Raw genomic sequence first — 23,196 nt, forward strand, 5'->3', positions numbered from 1 at the left:
GTGTGTGTGTGTGTGTGTGTTTATATCACATTCCAGCAGGGAGCCTGCAATGGAGCGAATGCAGACCAGGATTATCTTCGGGCATCCTCGTCCTTTAGGGCAGCTTCCTTTCACATGCATGTATTATGGGATGCACGCTCCAGCCTTTACCTGCTTTGGCTAAGAGCTCACTGGAAGAAGGACGTGACTGCTCCTTATATGGGTCTGGTGTTTCCTGTGCAGAAGCCCCTCCATCCACACTCCAAGCACATGGTCCAGCCCTCCCCCGCCCACTCCATTTCCATCTCTCTCTCTCGCTCCCTCAGATCAATGAAATGAGGGGTGCGACTGAGAGCGGGCGGGGTCTGTGCACGCCTGCCTTTCCCCTCCTCCCTGCCGCCGCCGGTGCTGCACGTCCACGCTGCAGATCCTCGGGATTTTTTGTTCCACGCGCCGCCGTATTGTGTGTGTGTGTGTGTGTGTGCTTTATTCTTTCCCGTCTGGAATGAGCGGCTTCCTCTCCAGCGTCGTTTCCATCTCAGCATGGGAACCGCCGTGTCCAAAAGGAAGAATCTGAGAAACGATGCGATCTCGTCCGTGGCAGCGAAAGTTAGGTGAGTGTCTGAAGTCCAGCGCTGCGTGGACGTAGAAGTTACGAATCCGTGCGTGGACCCCCCAAACTGTGCAGCCAGTGCCCCCCTGCACCAAGGACGGGTAGAAAGCACGCTTCTATCACACTGCGGCTGAATGACATTACACCGCAACAACCATCTGAGATCATTTGAGGTAATACGGATGGGGGGGGTCGGATCCGGTCCGGACCAAATTCGTTTGGCGCATCGTGCCAGAACTTGGATGCGGCTGTGCACAATAACGGGACCCCGTTGCCATTTTTCTACGTGTGCGTTATCGCTACGTTGGAGATGTGTGCGCTCTGCTTTAATGTCGGGGCCAGTTGGCGCTGTCCGCCGCGGCGTGGTGCTGAATCCAGATCCGGCGCACAGGTACCCCGTTCCAGTCTGCTGTCGGTCTGCGCTTTTTTTTTTTTACTGCCATTGCTACTGCTGGTCAGTTTTGGTGAGAAATATTGGCGTCGGACCCGTGCGCGGCGGTGTGCGCAGTGGAAAAGGCCCGTCATTCATGGTCTCAGCGGGTTGTAATTGACCTCGCCGCCGATCTCTTCATTCACGGTCGTTCGGCGGTTTCGGTTGGACGCCCAGTCTCACAAAAAGCCCGCCGGGTCCTTCAGTAATGCAGACAGATTATTTGATGTATTAATACAAACATAAATAAATATATATAATATAATATATAAATGATCCGCGACTCGCACCACTGCCACACAAGCACAGAACCCAGTTCGGGACTGACTTGAAGCAAAGCGATTTCTGCTTTAAAATTCCATCTTAATTGACTGACGTTGATTTCTTTCATTATTAATCTTTATTTAAAGCATTAAATGATCTTTGGTCATTTGGTCGTGTGTATGCGTGTGTGTGTGTGTGTGTGTGCGTGCGTGTGTGTACACATCTGACTGCTGATTGTGTCTGCTGCGGACGCCTCATCTTATTTGTTAAATCCATCAAATCGACCTGTTGGCATGAAGGATCATTTGCGAATCCACCTTAAAGTGTGTCACACGTAACTCATGGCTCATGGTAGAGGGCATGGAAATGACCTTCATACCCCAAAAGAAATCTACCAAGCCATGATTTCAGTTCTTGTCTTAAGACACATGCTATAATCTCAAGTTGCACGTGAGTGTGTGTGTGTGTGTGTGTGTGTGTTTGTGGGTCAGAGTAGCGATTTTGTATTCAGTCCAATATCCCTTGTGACATACTGTAGCACCGGTTCATGCTGAGTTCCAGCACTTGAGCTGTGATTAAAGATGGAGAGTGGGAACCCGGGGAGGCGGGCAGACACCCCAGGGAGGACAGAGAGGGGACTGATGCGTACACACTCACACACTCACAAACATGCACAGGCCACTGGGGACTAATGCGTTATCAGATAACTGCCAGTGCATGCAAAATCCCATTCAGAGCAAAAGCTGCACAAGCTTTGTTTTTTGTGTGCGTGTGTGTGTACGTGTATGTGTGTGAACATGCTTCCTTTATCCATTTGTTATATTGACTGAGATGACTTAAAGCAGCATTTTTTTGGCCCAAAGTCCCGTAACTGTGGTGGCTGATTTGAATGGAGTTTGAATAGATCCGCTCGACTGCATTGATCGGTTGGTGGAATCGATTGACCTCGGCCAGGTCAGATGCTGACATATTTGTCACAGATTTGCATGCAGTCTAGACCTGGACATCGCGGACATAATTCAGCTGGTGCAGATTGACTGCGTTGTTCCTTCCGACCATGAGCGTGCGAAGGGCGGATAGAAAAAAAATGTGTTTGTGTGTCTGCCTCATTTCTCACCCTTCAAATATCCTTTCCTGTTTCACCGTCCTCTTCGCCCGCCTGCCCTGACGGATGAGTGCTGCTGTACCGCCAGGCTGACTCATCGGTGCAAAGAGTAGCAGGTTTCAGGAATAAAATCCCATCGCCTTAACCCCTCTTGTTGCCCCAGCTAAATTATCGGCAGCGCAACGGTCACAAAAGCGAGGCACTCAAAGCTGTTTGCACCCTCAGGCCCTCCCGGCTGCTGAGTCACTGTTGGTTAATCAGAGCTGTTTCTGTTATGGCTGTACAGTCTGGCGGGTGAGTGGAGTTCACGTAGCTGTTTCGTAATCATAGTATTGCTCATCGAATTTGCTCGAACCACAGAGAAACTGTGCCACATTTATAAAAAAATACCCCCGAGAGAGTTACAAACCTGCTCCTCAGGCCCAGGAAGGAAAGGGAACACAGGCCCCCCGTCAGGCCTGGGACAAAAATCCTTTAAATGGGAAACAGATGTGAGATTCTGGCTTTCACCAATAGATGGCGCTGCGGAGAAAATGAAGAGAAAAGGAAAATGAACATAAATTGGGAACAGTTGGCATGAAAGCAGACGGCAGGAGGCTTTTCTCCATTTCTGCACCGAGTGACAACAGGGACAGAAGGTTCTGAAGGCAAAGATTACTGTTCGATAACAGAAATGGTTCGGTGAAGCAAAGCTTCCTGAATTAGAGCGCTTTGCATTCACTGTCTCCTTCTGTCAGCTTTTCTTTGAGGGTTCAGAGGATGAACATTACAGAAGAAGACTGTATCTCTCTCTCTCTCTCTCTCTCTCTCTCTCTCTCTCTCTCTGTCTCTCTCCTTCTTTCTGCTGATGTTATGTTATGATGTTATGATGATCTTTGTGCATTTGAAAATGAGTGTATGTGTGTCCTAATTTCCTGATATGGTCAAATTCAGTCACTTCCTGCGTAGGCCTTGGCCCTGATCATCACGGCAATACTAAAACTAATACTAATTCTTACCAGTAATGACAACAATAGGGCCTTACAGAGGAATATGAAAAAATAAGTGAAATGATGAACAATCAAATGTTGATGTGTGTTGCACCATAGTCTGAGTTTACTATATACGCATCACACCCCCAGACACGCTGACCCATAGAGTCACGTATAAAGGAGCATCCTGGACTTGACCAGACTGCCAACCCTTGTGGCAATGTGCAAAATGTGCTTTTGTCACATGGACTAGCTGACAGTTGACCCGTAATATGCAAGAAGGCGCTTTTCTTTCTCATGTCAGAGTGGGTGTTAATATCAGGATGAGATTTTTTCTTTTTTTCTGCACTTCCTGCCACAGTACTGTGTAGCTGGATGAAATGACTATAAACTCGACACAACTTGAAATGAACTTGTTAAGGCGTGATGTGAAGTTGTTTCCTTCGAAATGTACTGAGAATAAGAGAGGAAGAAAGACTTGACTGATCTGATGAGAATAGATGAGTAAATTGCTTCATGCTGTCTGTGCGGCATCCTCTCTGCTTTCTTTTCCTCTCTCTAAATCATCACATTTAAGAGATTAGCGAGCTGTCTGTAATTAGTCTGATTGCAGCGATAACTTTGGTCTCTAGGAGGTTTTAACGTTCCAAATAGTGAACAGTGTGTGTTTCTGTGTGTGTTACGGGGGGTGAGTGTTAGTTTGGCATGTCTCTACACCCTTTCTAATGCCAGTGTGTCATTGGTGACAAGGTGGCACTTTATCTGTGCAGTGCTACTGAGAAAGACCCTATATGCTCAGTGAGAAAGCTCCACTAGAACATATTATTTCTGTTAAAGCATATAGAAGAGATTATTTTAATTTAAAGGCTCAGTTTGACTCACCTAGTATACATGCCTCACCTAGACACATGCCTTTGGGCAATGAGAGGAAACTGGAGAACCTGGAGAAAACCCGCTCCATCATGGGGGGAGCACACAACAGGTCCGTTCCGAGATCCAAATTCACAACATTGAAAACCTGAGGCTACGTCCTATTTTACAAACCTGCACTGTTAACTTAAAGGGCACTGTGGGGAAAACCAATCACGGAATCAGATTTTTACTGCCTTGTCTTAGATATCAGATGTAAGAGGCCCTGTGTGGTTTGTCTAAGCGCTCCCAGAAGAAAGGACATGTCACTGGTGAAGAGATGTCAGGACTTCACTTTGTCCTCTAATCGAAGGGTAATGGCTTTATTTGCTTCCATTGTGATTTTGTGTGTGTGTGTGTGTGTGTTTATAGTGACTCGTAAAGCTGCCCAAAGGAAAACATAGTGCCCACATTTCATAATTCACATTCATAAATGTTGCCTTTTCTCATTGTGCAAAAACAAGATAAAAACACGCACAGGTACATAGACACAATTGCTTATAGAAGACCTTGCTTGAGTGTTTTTTCTGTCTGGCTAGAAAGACACAGAGATGTAAAGGAAGAGAGATGTCAGGGCTTTTTATGAAATAAGTTGTGTTGTGTGGATATGTGTTGTATATTTGGAGCCATTCTCATTTCAAATGGGAAATAAGAAGACACAATTAACCAATCAAGTGAAAAGGGCATGCAATTCAGTAAGCAACTCTCAGTGGAGAGCTTTTGCTGATTTATCTGATGGCCAACCTCATGTATAAGATCTCATGAGGAGACAAAACGAATGTTCCTCATGATTGACACCTTCTGCTGTCTGTAAAAAAGGAAAGATTTAAAGTGTTCAATGGAACGTGTTACAGCTCTACTGTCTCTTTCATTCCAGAAAGAATTCCCATATGAGAACGTGAATGACGTTTGCATGCATATATATACATTTATTCAAATCATTTGAAGTTTTTGAGTTGTAGCCCTATGAGGCCTTCAGAGTTTTACCATGTCAAAGTCTGGCGCCATGAGCCGAAATTTCATCAGTTTTAGAAATGTTACATTATGTTCTGATGAAGCTGTAGTGAATATGCCTGGATTATATTGTTCAAAAAGAATAAACAAAAGAAAAAAAAAACCCAAAGGGCTCAGTTGAAATAATTTTTATTTCTTTAACCAAAAAATTAAGACAAGATTACATGATTGTTAAAAATGAATGTATGTCACTTACTTTTCCATGCTGCTTTTTCCAAACCATTGTTGGTATGGGTGGGCGGGTTAACAACCACTTTGACACAAGATGCCCTATTACACATGGCATTGGTGTGATGTGAGCAGCAGTATTGCCTCAATGTAGTGATAGTGAGTCATTGTCACTGTTATGACTGGTTTGCTGCAATGGTACTGACTCACTGTCGCAGTAATGATATGCCATGACTGATGACATGTCATTGTTGGAAGAGTAATGTCACACTGTACGTAATGAGTCCCGGAGATAACAGGGAGGTGCTGGGATAATAATGACTCACCATAATATCTTTATGGGGACTAAGTGTCACTGCATTGACAGCGATTCTCCATGAAGGTAATGACTAGGTATGTAAAACAGTAACAGTAACCACTTGCTACAGTAATGACTGACTGTAACAAATGATTCCATGCGTGGAAATGACTCACTGACACAGTGACTCACTGTGAGTCACTGCAGTAAAAAATACTATTACTGATTACTGATTACTTTTAATTAGTTTATTGACTGTAAGAGAAATGACTTGATGTAGCATCAATCATTGTCTCTGACAGAAAAGACTCACTCTAATGACTGATAATAAAATCAGTTAAAACTAATTTAAAACTAGTAATGATGGTGGTGACTTTGCTGAGACTCTCCAAGGCAATAAATACTTATCAGCGCAATAAAGAATTTAGTATTATTTGACGCACTGTAACACCAAAGATTTGCTATGTGACTAGATTAGATTATTTTTGTTCCGGTAACAGACCATGAATACATTCAGAACCTGTTCTCTATCATTTCTCTCCCTCTATGCAACCTTTTCTTGCTCTCCTTGCTCTCTCTACATCACACTTAACTAGAATCCCAGAATCTGATTACATTCCCCCCCCCATATCTATATACATGAATGAACAGAAGCACACACACAACAAACAATGCATGAATGATTGTCTAATCTCTCTCTCAGCTGCAGTGATGAGAGAGATATTCTCACACTGTTTCTATTCCTCTATCCTCCCTTTTTATTCTTATTTTATGAAATGATTCTGCATGTATCTACTGATCACCTAGTTAAGTTTAATCATCATGTATCATTGGATTTATTTATTTGTTTGATTGTTTTCTTGCTTGCTATAGAGAACTAGGTTGCCCATTGAAATGAATTCTTTCAGAGATCAGCACGAGATTTCCCCAACATTTCAGAAAGACTTTCTGACACACACCCGGGTTGTGTCACCAAATATTTGTGTGTCTCTGCGTGAGATTGTTTGTGTGTTCAGGGGGATGACAGTTAAATGTGCTGTTATGGGTCTGCCAGTGCACACAAAAGACAGAAGCTGTCAAGCTGTGGTGAAAGTGTGTCTGGAGTAGCCGAGCTCTGCGTGTGCATCTGTGTCAGGCTGCTCTCGCATGTTTGCGCGTGTGTTTGTTGCACTGCCAAGCTGTCGTATTCTTCAGTAGAGGCTTGGCCAGCAAGTCACCTGTCGCCAGCTGCCTCTGTATTTCCAGTCTTGTACAGGGGTATAGAGCTATTTTCAATACTTGCTTAAGTACGAACGTGGGAGGTGTGTGTGGGTTTGCGTCTACATATAAACATAATATAGATTATGAGTCATATCCAGACTGTGTGGTTATACATTCTTAAACTGGGACCCATCACAGAAATAAATGCTAAAACACTGGCAGGTAAAATTAAACAACATCGAGATCAAAGATCACCTCTGACAAGATTCTCTACCTGGTGAGCCAATGACCGGGGCCAATGAGATTCCTTTTTAAAAGCCTGCACCAACACTTGCTTGGATGAGAACAAAAGTCACTCTGCAATACTCGATTCTTTTCACATGGAATATGATCCCTAAGTTATAGAGGAAAATGGCTATTATCTGTTATGTATGTAGAAGTGCAGATGGCAAGTGTAGATTCTTTGTGTATATTGTTTGTACGAAACACACACACACACCAGTTGAGTGGGCATGTCAACATGAGATGGTCTCTTTCTCACACACACACACACACACACACACACACACACACACACACACACACACACACACAGGCAGGCATACATGCACATTGGCATTAATTTTTTTCTCCCATGTCTGGTGCACAGCGATAACAATGCTCCATTTGAATCTGTGGGTGGCAAAATAAGCCAGCAAATACATTAGCATGGTGTGGTGTGTGTACCTCTACTTCATCAGAACCCGACACTTGCCTGTCAGGTGATTGCCACGGCAACACAAACATATTTGCATGAAGATCAATTTTGGTGCAGAGCGTGCCAAAAATAAAAATATCATAAATTGACAGTGACATATTTATTTTTCTCCCCTGAGGAATAAATGAATTTGGAGGGTTGGAAAATAGTTCCACTCTTCACATAAATGTCCAGTCCAGTGCAAGGTGAGATTTAGTATTCACCAATGGTGACAATTTTTCATCACATCACTTAACCTGGGAATCAGCACCAGCTCATCAACTGGAAGCAAGGAAAACAAAAGAACAGCCAATTGTGTAAAACCATGTCACTGAATCTGGCCATCACTGAAACACGAACTGCATTAGGCAGTAACACTGGGATCACTGAAGAACTGGGAACCCAGTTACCCATGAGTCTCGTAAGATCTCGTAGGCATTGGGGCAGGGATAGAACAAGACACGTAGAGTCTGTCCGAGTTTCTGTGTACCATGGACAGAGAGAAGAATAATTTTCTCAGTTTTGTAGAACACGAAGTAACTATTCCGGTGTAATTCTCCATTCCGATAAATTGGTGGCACAGGGTGCCCCTAATCCTTCAACAGAACTCCACCCAACATGCTTAGTTTGTGGTTGTGGATGGTTTTCAATAGAAATATGGTGAGAAGTCAATCACTGCCATTAGCATCTACTATTTTAAAAATATTTGTTTATTAGTTATTAGCTTCCAATTTCAAAGACACAGCTGACTCACATGCAGTCTTTTCTTGTTTTTTTTTCTGTAAGGATATTTTGACATTAGAAAGCAGTCCTCATGCACTTCTTTAGTGCATAGAGAGAAAAAAAGAGATTGAGAGAGTACACTGATTTTTCTTCTTATATGTGTGTGTTTGTGTGTGTGTGTGTGTGTGTGTGTGTTTTTGTGTGTACCTGTAGAGCAGCCAAAGCGTTTGGAGACTACCTTTCACACACACACCCAGAAAATCCCAACGGATCAGGTAAGTTTCCTGTTTTATACCATGCCGTTCCTTTTTTCTTTAATGTTTTTCTTTATTTCATCTCTCCTTCCTTATTCAATTCTTTCTATTCCATTCTCTTTCCTTCCTACCAGTTTAAATGTTAGTAATCTGTACACTACTGGAGTGTATGAATGATGGCTCTTTTTGTCTGTTTATTTTTTCCATATTTCATCTCTTTTGCACTTTTCTCTTTCTCCTTTTCTGTCTCTTTCTACCTCTGTATCTTTGTCACTTTATTCCTCCTTTCCTAATAAAGACCACTTGCTGTCTGACACCTTCATTAGCCCTGATTGCGACTCCCCAGACAGGCGCGTCTCCTTCAACAACAATCTCCAGAGCTGTCCTGCTCGGGGCCTGACAGCCACACCCAAGCCCACTCTGGTCACCTCGCCCCTGGGTCTCCTACGTCCACCCCCTCCCTCATCGTCCAAGACCCAGCTCTGCCTGGAACGCAGCTTTTCGGCCGAGGAGGACCAGCTGAAGTGTGTTGAGTGTTCCCTGCAGCCCGCCCGCGTCTACACCATCACCGGAGAGAGCGGCATGCTGGCACCGGGGCGTGGCAGCAAGGAGAGTCTGGAGCTGGAGGTGCTGAAGGGGACACCCCACCCCTCACACCCCCAAATCCTGGGACAGCCCTCCACTTCCCCCTCCGTCTCCTCCACCTCATCCTCATCCCCGATCCAACGCCACCACCACCATGGCAACCATCACCACGGCAACCATCATCACAGCAACCCCCACGCTAATGCCACAACCTCCGGGGGCAGCCAACAAGCTGGTCCCAGCAGCAGCAGTGGGGCGGCTGGGATAGGAAGTTCCAGCCACCACCACCACCATCACCACCACCTGTCCCAGGCACCTCTGCAAGGCTCGGTCAGCGCCCACAACATTCGCGGTTGGGGAGAGGGCAGAGAGTGCGGCCTGGCCTGCGAGTCCTGTTCTGGGACCCCATCCCGGAGTCAGGGGTCCCTGGACCTGGAGAGCAGCGCCCGGGAAGCAGGCAAGCAGCACCGGCGCCTTGAAAGGATGCATAGTGCTGACCGAGTGACTGGGCTGGAGAGAGGTGAGACGGACAGAGGGAGAGAGGATAAGAAAGGAAGCAAAGATGTCTCTGTTTTGTGTTGTGGAGGTTTTCTTTACTGTAGACTGTGGCTTGTCGAACCTTGTGCCGTGACAATCCATATTTCCCACTCTTTCTGTCCCTCCTACTTCCTCTTCCTCTGTGTGTCTCACTCTCACCCAGTGTGGTGGAGTGCTGAAATATGCATGTGTGCGTCTCAGCTTTATTTGAGTTGTGATGTAGGTACATCTACGCACAGTGACTCACAGAACAACAATACAACCGAATCACAGCTAATAGTCATTTATTTCCCTCTCTTGGTGCATATCAGATGACAGCAGTTGGTTTCCCAAAGAAAACATGTTCAGCTTCCAAACAGCTACAACGACAATGCAGGCGTAAGTACACACACACACACACACACACACACACACACACACACACGCGCAGACACACACTCACAACAACCTTTTGATTTCAATGCCAACGTGACCTCAGAACCCGTTGTTAGAACATGTGACAGTCATACTGACCTGCACTTAACCTTCACAGATACATTTTCTCCCGTTTTCACCAACTTTTTATACACATTCAGAGTGCACACGGTTGCTGCCCCACATACGACGTTTCATTCAGTCTGTTCACACGAAGGTGTTTTCTGGTTTGATTGAATAACTTCTCTTTCCTATTCTCTCTTTTTATTATCTCTGCCTCCACTGACCTACAGGATATCGTGAGTAACCCCTTCAGGTCATGTTTGGTCTCTGCGGAGCTCCCTCTGTGGACTTTTTCAGTGTCCCTGCCCAACCTACCCCCTCCCTATTTAAACCCTTCACACTAACAATGCATCTCTGGAATGAGTGTTTGAACTTTCACATTTTACTGTTATAATTCACCTTTGACAGATAACGCGCTCTACATCTGCTCTTGCTAAAAAACTAAAATACTAAAACACATAAAATGTGCAACAGGGCTCCCAACTTTGAGATTTCGAGTACTGGCTGTTCACTGTGTATTTGTCACATGTATTTGTGTTTATAAGTAAATGTGTATAATGTGCACTCAACCATTGGTCAGTGAATGTGCATAAAGTGATTGAAGTGTGGGAATTGGCCCAACTGCACAAAAAAATACAAGTTTGGCAAAGGAGTTTGAAGTCTTGATGGTCAAAGTGTTACAGTTGGTAGCCCTGCTAAAACTGAACTACTTATTACCTAATAAAACCGAACTATTTATTTCCTAAATTCTAAGATAAACTAATCTATGCTAAGATCTAAGAAACATTTAGCTCCAAATACAAAACAAGAGCATTAACCAAATCATTGAAACCTTGAGCTAACACATTATAGCCTTGCCTTGAGCTTAACATGGCCATGTCTACACTAATGCCAATAGAGGTCCCTTCTCTTAATGATGTGCCACGTCCTAGCAGGGCTTTCCGTGGTCTTGTGGAAAGAAAGAGGAGAAAAAGAGAGCTCCAATCTGCATCAGTCATCCAGAGGTACAATATGTTGTGGAGATTTCAATGCTGCTACAAATGCCCCAAATGACTGCTTAACACTTTTAGCTTCAGACCTAACGTGCAGTGACAATTCTCAAATGTCGATCATCATTTCCCACCCATGTGTAGTACATGAAGATGGGAGGTATGAAGTCTACATAAATGAGCTCTCATAGGAAATTGACATTTACATTAAGTAAGTACGGTGGTCGAGGTGGATCATTTTACACTCAAAGGGCACTAATTTCAAAATGGTGCCAAGTAAAAATCTATATGCTAAGTCAAAGGAGACACTAGGGAGACTTGTCCTGAGCCACCTGTACTTTATCTGCATTATATATTGGTTGCTCTATTTTTGTAAATATTTTTTCTTAAATATAGTTTTTTTTTCTTCTGCTCTGTTTCTATCTTCGTTTCACTATACATGTAAATGGCAAATACATTTTCCTGGGGAAGTTTTACTTAATCTTAATCTCATAAACAGATTTGCAACTAGCAGCCAGATGATTGACAGCTCTCATGCAGCTGCGTCCTCATTCTGCCTGATTTAAACCTGCATCAGGCTCATACACTTAATGAGCAAATATCATTAAAGAGCATATTTCTTCTTTCATCTGTTCTTTCTGTATCTTTTTATTTATTTAAGTCCCGAGGACATCTTTGACCTTGCAGTAGTGAACAAGCCATTGTGCTGTGCTTGGCGCCAGTTCAGGAACAAGCATTTAAAGTCTGATTGCACTGGCAGGTTTTTCTTTAGCACCCATATCTGCTTATCGTGTTGTGCTGGCATACTTTAAGATCAAGTGACTTGACATTTGGTCTTATATTGATTCATGTGATATAATTAATAATCATTATTTGATTACTTTCTGAAAACTCCAAGATCTTATGGATTTAGCCAGCTATTGTAATTTCACTATAAAACTAAAGAAAGGAGTGAAAATTACTTATATGGACAAAGCAAATGTCTATGTTGGAAGGAGACTGGTGGTGTTTCATACAAGGCTGAAATGTCCTTACCATACTGTTTGTGTCATACCGAACAAAGAGACACAGAATCTCGACATTATTAAAATCACATTATTAAAATACAAAGAAACACAAAGACTCAACATGCTTAGGCAGATAATGCAAGACGTGTGAGTGAGGCAAAACACGACTTAAATATGAAATTGCTGTGATCACCTCAGTTCCATCATCTTATCACCTGTTCAGTCTTAAGGAGTCTGTTGAGTAGAGCTGGTGTCTCCAGGGGCAACATAAGGTAATCAGTTACCTTGTAGCAGTGCTTGTACTGGTAATTGTAACGACGAAGATGATGGAGAAAGTTCACGGATTGTTTTCCTGATGATATTAATGGCACCGAAGCAAGCAGACCACGTACTTGTGTTCATTATTACAAGAAAGTCACTTTGCGCAGAGAGATGCAGGTTGCTGGACACTTGGGCTGGAAAGATCCCAGCATGCCCAACTGCAGCAGGATGAAGGTCAATCTGATGCAGTCAGATGTCTGATTAAAGGGGAAGCACCGGAGCTGTTGAGAGAGGAGAAGCCGAACTGTCCCACCACAGGCTGAGAGAGACAGACAGACACAGAGGACGAGTGTGGGAGAGAATGGGGAGCAACAGAAGGAGGATAAATGTAAGTGGAGGATGGTGAGGACAGGCAAAGCAGATGAAATAGAGAAGGATGGTAAGGGCCAAGTGGAACTGGGTGTCTGAAAGACTAAAACACAGGACAAACATTGAGGCATAGATTATTAAAACAGGCAGTAGAATGCCCAGAATACAAGGAAGCGAGGTATTTTCAGAACGGTCAGGAAAGAATGACTATGCGGCTTGAGGAGAAAAGGAGACCCCTCTGACTCATTCTTCACTCTGGGGGTGGCGGCAGGGTTTTTTTTTCTGTCCTCAGCAAAGCATTATCAGTGAAGAAGCATGCGTCTCGTCAAAGTCTGCCAAATCTGCCCTGAAAGCTCTCTTATTGTTCCATTCAGTTCAATAATGTTGGATTTTGTTCTATATTGGTGGAGCCACTTTTCATACATCTCTTTTCACTCCACCTCTGTGTGCGTGTTTGTATGCTCTGTCCTCCCCCACAGCAAGTCTAGAAGTGAATTCCATGCAGCCGAGGCACTGCTCTCATTTAACACACAGTTGTGACCTGTGTCAGTGCAGGACACAGTTTCATGTGTTCTGACAGCTTTATTTAGGCCTCCAGGAGAGGTGAATGATTTTAGTTATATATTTGCAGGCTTCCGTTCTTCATCATTCAAACAGAAGCTATATAGACCATCTGTCTCCATACCTGGTCCTGAGAGCAAAAGATGAATACAGTTTTAATACATGTTTTAATACAGGCATATACAGTACATATAAAGGTGTAATATTTCTGTTCACTTGCATGTAAAGCAATATTGTTTCTAACTGGATATGGTTTATAAATTTTTTCATGATTTTATATGATTTGTTTTTTCTGAATAGAATATTTTTTTACCTTCCTGAACCTTGCAGCATGTTCTTACTTGAGTGTTCTACAAATCCTCATAATATTTAATAGTGTCAGTGTCATAATTACAGTAAGCATCGTCTCTCTTCTCCGTGTGACACATCCCAGCCCACACGCAGCGTTAGTTTGAGTAATGAACGTGGTTTCCGTTGTTATGGTTTTTGTGTGAGGTTTTGCGAATGAGTAGGTGTAGAAGAAATCCAAATATTGTGGTTTGGAAGACAAAGTGTGCAATCCTCTAAACACCAGATTCAGGAATGGTTTTTAAGATCAAGTCTCATTCATGGCACCCATAGGATCGTGTCACTCTGACAGCTTTGCACTGCAATTTGAACAGTGATTTAATACTCTTCCAGAGTGCTTTATGAGTGATGTAATACAACGGATTGGCCGTAAATCACCCATTGCATAGAGCACCGGGTAACTCGTTCTCTTTTATTTGTGAATGTTGTTGCACAATTGGATTCAGCACAATTGGAGGTAGAAAAAAAAAAAAAGTTAAACTCATTTGCACACTTACTTATCATATATGTGTGATCTAGCAGTGTAATTTCAAACACTCAACCAGCAGCACTATTACGGTGCCATCTGACTTCAGGGAGATGTCAGAGAGAAGCTGAATGCTGGAATTAAAGCTCTCTGCTACTTTTCTAGTCACCTACGCTTTGCCAAAAAACTAATTATAGTGATTTTCTTAATGAAGGCCCTTACAGTGAACTGGCCTTTTCTCTCTCTTTTTTTTCTTTTTCCATCTCCATATTTCACACTTCTGGACAGAAACTTCCGGAAGCACCTACGAATGGTTGGCAGCAGGAGAATGAAAGCACAGAGTGAGTGTTCCGTTATTTATGTGTGCCACCGTCCAATTCCATCTGTGCTTGTGCATTATTTTGTCAGGTGTGTAGCATGTGCCAGTGAGTGTCTATGATGCATGAATGCGTGTGTAGCATGTGCATGTGCATTTAATTCAAAAAGAAGAGCGAGATGCAGTTGGTACTTGCGAACACCGTGAAGTGTGTATGCAGCGCGTGTGTATGCGTGTTTGAGTGTTTCAGCCAGGTTCAAGTGCAAATATTATTAGAGTAATATATAGGAGGCTTTTGATGTGTGTGTGTGTGTGTGTGTGTGTGTGTGGATGGGGGGATATATGGAAATTAATGCTGCCTCAAAGATTCAGAAAGATTTAGAAAACTCTCCTACTCTCATAAGTGTGACCGCAGCTTGTATGCTTGTGAGAAGGAATGGGAATCTGTGTGTGTGTGTGTGTGTGTGTGACTCTCTCTCACCACCCCCACTAGCATTTGCAGAGCGCAGAACGAAGAGCTTCAATCGCTCATGGAGTGACCCAACCCCGGTTAAGCCTGACACCCTACACGATTCAAAAGACTGTGAGTTTTCATGTGTATACACTCACATACACACACACACACACACACACACACACACACAAAAACCCACTGTCCTACCATCCTACATTATACATGCTTATGTCTGGCACACATGAGTGGATGTTTCAGACAGATTCAGACTCAGAAGTCACTGATTCATTCATCAGACGCCCTTATCCAGAGCGACTTACAATCAGTAGTTACAGGGACAGTCCCCCCCTGGAGCAATTTAGGGTTAAGTGTCTTGCTCAGGGACACAATGGTAGTAAGTGGGATTTGAACCTTGGTCTTCTGGTTCATAGGCGAGTGTGTTACCCACTAGGCTACTACTTGTTACAGGCTACACCCTTCTTGTTGTACCTTATAATTGAAATGGAAGTTTGCAAATCCTGTCTTTCTCAGTGTCTTCCCTGACTCAGTAGTAACCCTACACACCTACAGGTTTACAAAATCCTGGAGTCACTCAAACATGTGCACACACAGAACTATTACACACACAAGCACACACAGTGCTTTGCTCTCTGTGCTGTTAACTCTGACCCTGTCTGTCTGTCTCCCTCTTACTGTTGGTCTGTCTGCCAAATTGTGCCTCTTTTTCTGTGAGTACCTGCTGTCACAATGCAATGGCTCTATGATGAAGGGAGTGTGTGCATTTGTGCGTATGTGTGTGTAGCTGAACCGGCGCAAGGTGTGTGTTCTATAGGTTTAAGTAGCTGCATGAAATGTCTTCTGTGTCTTGTGCAGTGTCTTTTCTTTGTTTATTCACCCTCATCAGTCATCTGTGTATTCACTGGAAGTGGGGATTGTAAATGAGTGGAAATGGACACACTCCTGTTGCAGGTTTAAGTGCACTCAACACCTGTTGCTGATTTGTCTGCAGTTTTGTGTGTCTCTCTCTTTAAAGCAGTTTGGCACTTTTTTCCTGATCTTTGTCCAGTTCCCTCTTTCTCTATCCAGCTCTTTCACATATATCTGTGCTGCACAACCTGTCTCTTGTTTTAAGTCTTTTTGTTCTCTTCTTCAACCTCCCCTCTCATAAGTGTGACCTCTGACCCCTGTGTTGGTTAGGTGGGGAATTGCAGGCATCCAGTGGACCGTTGGATGAGGCAAGCCGTGGCGACACAAGCTGGGATGAAGAGAGAGAAATGGAGAGACTCACCTGCGAGGGAGACGACTTCATTCCCCCCAAAGTCATGGTGAGATTCTAAGCAGACTGAAGTTTTGTTTTTGATTGAGTTGCTTAATAAAATGATATACACTACCGATCAAAAAAACAACAAACAAAACAACACGTAATGAATTTGAAGAACAAAAAAATTCTATATCAAATAGTTTGAAATAATGAAAATACAACCACAGCATTTACAACATGAACAGTGTACTACATTTCTAAATAACAGTAAACTGTTAAAAGGTAGTGTAAATAAATGCGCAGTTTAAAGCATGAGTTTCTTCCCTACAGCTGATTTCTTCTAAAGTGCCCAAAGCAGAGTATGTCCCCAACATCATTCGTAGAGATGACCCATCAATCATTCCCATCCTCTATGTAAGTTGACTAATGGAACATCAAAACTGTGCCTCTGATCTGTTAAAACACATTTTCACACACTTAACAAATTGTATTAAACAACAGTCTGAATAACGTGACTCTTATTAGGATCATTCACAGAACACTGCACAGATAAATTTGTGTATTCAAGGAAAAAGATTTTCCTATAACCATGACAAATGGTCATGCAGAAAGTAGTTTTTCCTCATTGAACTCTGATGTAATGACACTCACACTCTCACTGTCTGTGTTCTCAGGCAGTTAGTTGTTAGATGTCTGATTCACATGATAATGTGTGTGTTGTGCAGGAAGCCCTTCAGGCGAACTGCTGCCTGGTTTTGCCTCTAAATCATTGTGTATTCAGTGGCAACATATATTGGCAACAGATCACTATATTTTCATAAATAAACATCTTTCCACGTGTCATTGTCTTTGATTTTAGGACCATGAGCATGCTACTTTTGATGACATTCTGGGTAGGTAACAATGGCTTACGTGTCGTGCTGCTTTATAATTTGCCTGTGTTGTGTTCGCACTCCTGGTGTTGCTGAAGTGTCTTGAATGCATATTGGAAGCTATATGATGCTTTTAGGATTAAGTGTTTCTATTTGTGCCTTACATTTGTGATCTGATTTTTTTGCTCTCCTATCTCCCTTTTTTCATGTATCTGTCTTTCCATGCAGAGGAGATAGATAAAAGGCTGACAGCCTATAGGAGAGGTTGTAAAATCTGGCAAATGCTCATATTCTGTCAGGTGAGTTGAATGGAAGGTGAAATATGGGATAGGAGTGACAAGCAAAAAAAAATTAAAATATTGAATAAAGATCTTATATCTTTTCTTCTTCTGTCTCTCTCTTCCCCCTCTCTTTTCGCTCAATCTCTCTTTTTTTCATAGGGGGGTCCAGGCCACCTGTATTTACTGAAGAATAAAGTTGCCACATTTGCCAAAGTTGAGAAAGAGGAGGATATGAGCCAGTAAGGGACTGAGTGCATTTCAAAATTATTTATGGCTTCAGACCAGCATTTATAGTCATTTACATTTACATTTTACATATTGTCATTGTGTGTTTTTTAATTTATGCAATATATTTCTTTTTAACTTCATTTTAATTTGTTTATCTGTTCAGGTTCTGGAAGAGGCTGAGTCGGTTCATGACCAAACTCAATCCCGAGCCAACTCTCATCCACGTCATGGGCTGCTATGTTTTAGGAAATCCCAATGGAGAAAAGGTGGGTTTTTACCTTTCAGCACATTACGAAACACATTACGAAAAAACTTTTTTCTGATGCAGGTTGTTTGTGATCACCTGCTCCCAAGTGAGTACCTCTGTCGGGGGTCCTCCAGTGACACAACACATGACAGCTACAGTGTATACTATAATTTGCACACTAATCTTTGAAAAAGAATAGACATTTAACATTTGCATATTGGCTTGCAGTTTGCTGCTGTGCATTTGACCACAGGTCTAATATTCTCATAGAGAAGCATTTACTATAAGTAACAAAAAGCTAGCAAAATATATAATATTTTCATAAATATTATATATAATCATAAAGAGACCATTTATTGATGCACATGCCAGATATGACTGAAATTGCTAAATGTTTTACTGTTAGCTGCAGGCAAAAGAAACTGCCATGGTTATTCACAGAAAAAAAGTAACTAAAACGTAATTCTTTGAATGGCACTGCACAGTGTCAACCGACTTTTGAAACTGGAACAGAGAGATAAAATTAGACTAATCAAATAATATATCAGCAGGCCTGCCAACTTTGAAATTTGGAGGTTGGAGTCCAGCCTCTCACAAGGTGACAAAGGATAATTATCTGGCAGGAAGTGACTATCCCTTTGCCAAGCTAAGTAGCTGGCATCAGCTGATTTTGTGAGATGCTTGTTCCACTGACCTCTTTATCTCCAAAACCTGTATCTTTCACCACTGGAGGAAGTTTCCAGAAATCTAACCTTACGATGGTTTCCTGGAAATTATTTAAATGTAAAAAAGAATGCCAAGTATTTTACTGCTTGCATGCATATACACAACAGGGAAATGCTGTACACATATTGACAGATGAGATTTTGCCAATACAACTATACACCAATACATATTGAATAGTATTGGTATCAATTGGAACCCATCACATCACCTAATCTGGCTACTGACAAAGTACTGACAGACAAAAACCACTGACCATACTGACAGATACAAAGTTACAATGTGCTTTTTGAGTACATTGTACAAATAGTAATTTATTGCAAATAAACAAGTTCCAGTTTAATTGTAGATATAGTCATCAACACAAAGATGTGGCACTGGTGCAGAAAATGAGAATACTGTATTTCAAGTTTGCAATTATTGCATGTCTGATCAACAATGGAAGTAGAGAATATTTTGCACTGTCAGGTTGCAAAATGGTAGTAGAAAGTTTTCTTTTATATTTTATTTTTACATAAACATTGCTCTTAGTTTTGAGGAAACTAAACCTGATGTGCTGGCACCCGCCTTCTCTTTCTACTATTTCATAATAATTCAGCTCATACATTCCAGTCTAAAAGTGTTTTCTTTATTTTCATGACCATTTACATCGGTAGATTCTCACTGAAGTCATAAAAACTATGTATAAACAAGTGGAGTTATGTACTTAACAAAAAAGGTGAAATAATTGAAAACATTTTTTATATTCTAGTTTCAGCCTTTGCTCTGATTACTGCTTTGCACACTCTTGGCATTCTCTCGATGAGCTTCAAGAGGTCGTCACTTGAAATGCTTTTCCAACAGTCTTGAAGGAGTTCCCAGAGGTGTTTAGCACTTGTTGGCCCCTTTGCCGTCACTCTGCGATCCAGCTCACCCCAAACCATCTGGATTGGGTTCAGGTCCGGTGACTGTGGAGGTCAGGTCTCCACTTTTTGTTAAGTACATAACTCCACATGTGTTCATTCATAGTTTTTATGCCTTCAGTGAGAATGTAAATGTAAATGGTCATGAAAATAAAGAAAACACATTAAATGAGAAGGTGTGTCCAAACTTTTGGCCTGTACTGTATATTTGCTCTTGGTGGCTTTGGTTAATGAATGTTAGCATGAACTTAGAGAGATGTCAAAGGGACGTGACCTCCCCATTAGGGGATTCCTTGGAGAGCAGAGTGTGAATTTGGGACTAAATTGATGCATTTAGGTCACCATGTACGTGTGTTTCAGAAAGATTAAAATATATTTTACTGCTAACACTATATTGTTTATTTTTTAACCCTCCCTCTATTCATGCATTCTATAACCATACTCAAAACTGCACTTTGCCTGTTTTCTGTCTCATCGTCATCCTGCCTTATGGAAACAGTCAAGAACTGTGGACCTACAGTCTGTTGTCGGTGTTTTGTGTGTGTTTAAATAAGACTATTATACATGCCCTTCTTAGTTTCAGACTGTCCCTTTCAATCCCAGAACGCTATTGCATAAGCAGAAAAAACTTCAGATCAGTCCTTGTTGTGATCTCACACACACTCATTTCTTATTTACACTGTAGGCTCTATGATGGCATTCGCTAAGCGCGGCCCTTTTTAGCCCCCTCGATGGGACTGACGAGGGTTCAGCTGAATGCTAAATGGCCGCATATGGTCATAAAAACAGCACCAATGAGTAAGTTAGTCCCTTGTGGGACGTCGTTTTTTGCGCCGTGTACGTGTATCCATGGAGATGGCTCTAGTGTGACCTCTCGATGAGTCACTGGTAGTGAGATGATGAGCGCTTTGCAATCCGACGCACAGTATGCACCGTGTGAGTTTCTTTTACACTACAGCATGTACTTGCTGCATGTGTAATTATGTATGCATGCTGTTAATTTGTGTGACGATGGGAGCTGTTCCTGCAATATTTCACAGGCCAGATCTAAGAGTTTCATCTCTGGTGTGTCACCCCTCTGCAGCTTCCAACTTTTTCAGCGAATGTGGGATCCTTTTGGGCTGAAAATGAGCTGGCTGTATTTTAAAAAGGACGCACACTTTGGAGGCAACTTTTGGAACAATTTGTGACGGCACTCTTTATATCAGATAATGATGGTGTTCTCAATTAATTTGGCTGAATGCATTTATGGACATCTAGTGTCAAAAAAAGAAAAGAATTTTTCTACACATTATTGTCTGCCAAATGCCTTAAATGTAAATGTATTGTGTGTTTGTTGCAAAGTGGGCGGGTTGACATGCTGACGTCTACTCTTGTGGACAACGCGTTTCCTTGCTGAAGTCTGAGAGCTGTATTTGCCTGTTGGCGCTAACACACAGTGATCAGTGTGTATGAGCCGTTTTTCGCTCTTTGGCTTGTTTGCCCTCCCTGTTATCCGTCTTGGTAAAGAAAGAAGTCAGCCATTTCTGTAGCCGGAGTGAGTGAAGCATCCCTGGTGAGGTGGCGAAAATTGGGGGAAAGGGATGAAAGACACAGAGGAAAGGAGGTGGTGAGATGAGAGGAATGGGGGCGAGAAAGGGTGGTTTTAGTGGCTCACGGGAGGATTAATATGTCTGCTCTTATCTTTCCCCACAGCTGTTCCAAAAACTGAAGTCACTGATGAGGCCATATTCTGTCGAATTCCGCTCGCCTCTGGAGCTTTCTTCACAGGGTAACACACACAGAGTCTCTCTGTCACTCATTCCCTTACAGAGTAGACACATTATTTATGGCAAATATGGTCCTTGTGCATGGTCTATATGTTCTATGAACATTCATGAATCACGTTATAAAACAATCACAGTGGTGGCCTAGCGGGTAAGGAAGCAGCCCCATAATCAGTAGGTTGCCAGTTTGAATCGCGATCCGCCAAGGTCCCACTGAGCAAAGCACCGTCCCCACGGGCTCCCCGGGCACCTGTCATGGCTGCCCACTGCTCACCAAGGGTGATGGTTAAAAGCAGAGGACACATTTTATTGGTGTCACCGTGTGCTGTGCTGCAGTGTTTCACAATGACAATCACTCAAACTTTCAAATGTGAATGGAAACACACACTTTAATATAAATGTGCACCCAAACAAAGGCCACCAACAGACAGGCCTGAAAAAACATTAGAAACGTCACTGATTTTCACTCCTCTGCCATTTATTTAGTTCCATTATTTAAGATGAATATGCCCTTGATGGTTTCCTTTTTCCGCAGGCAAAGAGATGATTGAAATGTACTTTGACTTCCGTCTGTTCCGACTATGGAAGACGCGGCAGCATTCCAAACTCCTGGATTATGAAGACATTTAGTGACAGCATTCTGGAGTCTCAAAATGTCGCTGGGCAGGATGTCCCAGTGCACTGAGCATCTCTCAAACTGAAATACGGGAGAGGCCAAGCCAAAAGGAGGAGGAGGCAGAGACGATTCCTGATGTTCTCTTCCATTATTCATACGCAATCTTCAGTCAGGACTCTCTCCGGTCTCAGAAAACATCCACACTCTGCCTCAAGGCTTAACTCCAAAATGAAATCGAGAGACCTCAAGTTTAAAAAAAAGGGGAAAAATAGACAGAATTAAAAAATGGAAGGATATCTTGTATTTCTTTGCAATGTAACCACTGTACTATCGCTCCATCAGATTGTTATCTTTGGGCTATAATGGACTGTACGATTAAGACAATTTCTTCATAAAACGTGATTCATGAATATATATATAGACATACTATATATACATAGTCATGCAAATATCCTGTGTGTCCAAATATGATGATTTATTTTTGATGTTTGATCATTGTGGTCTTTCTAACGAATTATACTAAACAACTCAGGTTTTTGCCATTAAATCTGTCAAGTGTCAGTTTAATCTCCTGTTTATGTGGCGATGTGAATGCTTTAGTCATATTATTGGTGTTTGCCATGGATGAAGGTGTTACCTGCACAGGAAGGCGGCTACTGCAGGTTTCCTTGCCTTGTGTATTTGTGCGTGTGTGTGTGTGTGTGTGTTTAAAGGTGTGCATACATTTCCCTTCCAGACCACCCTATCGCATCTCTCCTTTAAATGAAAGCCGTTTTCATTCCCGTCAGCTCTCCTCGGCTGCACACACCTCTGTAAATCATCTTGCCTTCATCCACCAATCTCCTGCAGGATGACCTTGAAACGGTTTTCACAGCAGCGTGCGTGCTTGCATGATGGAATCGTCTGTTCCGTCATGAGGTCATTCCTCTGCAGCACACAAGCGGCCACACTGGGAACTGATGTCACAGCCGCTGCCTTTTGAAGTCTGGGAGCCGCTGTTACGTAACCAGAGATCTTAGGAGACGGAGCTGAAGTCTGGGCAGGGCAGGTGCTCTCTGTCGACCGGGAGGGGATCAGCTCTGACCTCGCTGAGAGAGTCTTTTTCTTCTCAGGTCCTCCGTCAGGCTTCCAGGGTGCCGTGCTGCTCACATGTCGCCTGCAGCACCGAGGAGATGCAGTCTGACTGCTAATGGCGTCAACGTTAGCGGCAGAATATTTTGCTCTTTTTTTAACAGTGCAGTGCATGTAAAGCTTAGTGTTCTACAG

General features: G+C 42.7%; 1 protein-coding gene across 8 annotated transcripts; it reads left to right on the forward strand.

The window, feature by feature from the left end:
- Window positions 1-236: 236 nt before the first annotated feature.
- On the forward strand, window positions 237-22,491 carry nsmfa (NMDA receptor synaptonuclear signaling and neuronal migration factor a). 8 transcript variants are annotated; one of them, XR_003749234.1, is made up of 16 exons: window positions 239-593; window positions 8,624-8,685; window positions 8,963-9,769; window positions 10,098-10,164; window positions 10,494-10,499; window positions 14,553-14,605; window positions 15,074-15,163; window positions 16,232-16,359; window positions 16,626-16,709; window positions 17,155-17,188; window positions 17,396-17,466; window positions 17,608-17,687; window positions 17,840-17,942; window positions 20,234-20,346; window positions 21,244-21,319; window positions 21,850-21,866. XR_003749234.1 is itself a non-coding variant. In XM_028974073.1 (15 exons), exons 1-15 carry the CDS (start codon window positions 523-525, stop codon window positions 21,942-21,944), a joined length of 1,794 nt encoding a protein of 597 aa, XP_028829906.1. In that variant the 5' UTR covers window positions 237-522; the 3' UTR covers window positions 21,945-22,491. The 8 variants fall into 8 exon arrangements, 6 of the variants coding, with proteins under 6 accessions (XP_028829906.1, XP_028829907.1, XP_028829909.1 ...); XM_028974073.1 differs by lacking the exon at window positions 20,234-20,346 and having other exon boundaries at window positions 237-593; window positions 8,629-8,685; window positions 8,991-9,769; window positions 21,850-22,491; XR_003749233.1 differs by having other exon boundaries at window positions 20,234-21,319; window positions 21,850-21,922.
- The last annotated feature ends 705 nt before the right edge of the window (window positions 22,492-23,196 follow it).

The sequence above is a fragment of the Denticeps clupeoides genome, chromosome 3, assembly GCF_900700375.1.
Source record: "Denticeps clupeoides chromosome 3, fDenClu1.1, whole genome shotgun sequence".
NCBI lineage: Eukaryota > Metazoa > Chordata > Actinopteri > Clupeiformes > Denticipitidae > Denticeps > Denticeps clupeoides.

Excerpts from the sequence above, each read along its gene's own strand:
- nsmfa (XM_028974071.1), top strand. The coding sequence starts at position 523 with ATGGGAACCGCCGTGTCCAAAAGGAAGAATCTGAGAAACGATGCGATC. Across the intron at positions 14,606-15,073 it reads CAGGAGAATGAAAGCACAGA|CATTTGCAGAGCGCAGAACG; the intron begins GTGAGTGTTCCG and ends CACCCCCACTAG. Across the intron at positions 15,164-16,231 it reads CCTACACGATTCAAAAGACT|GTGGGGAATTGCAGGCATCC; the intron begins GTGAGTTTTCAT and ends TGTGTTGGTTAG.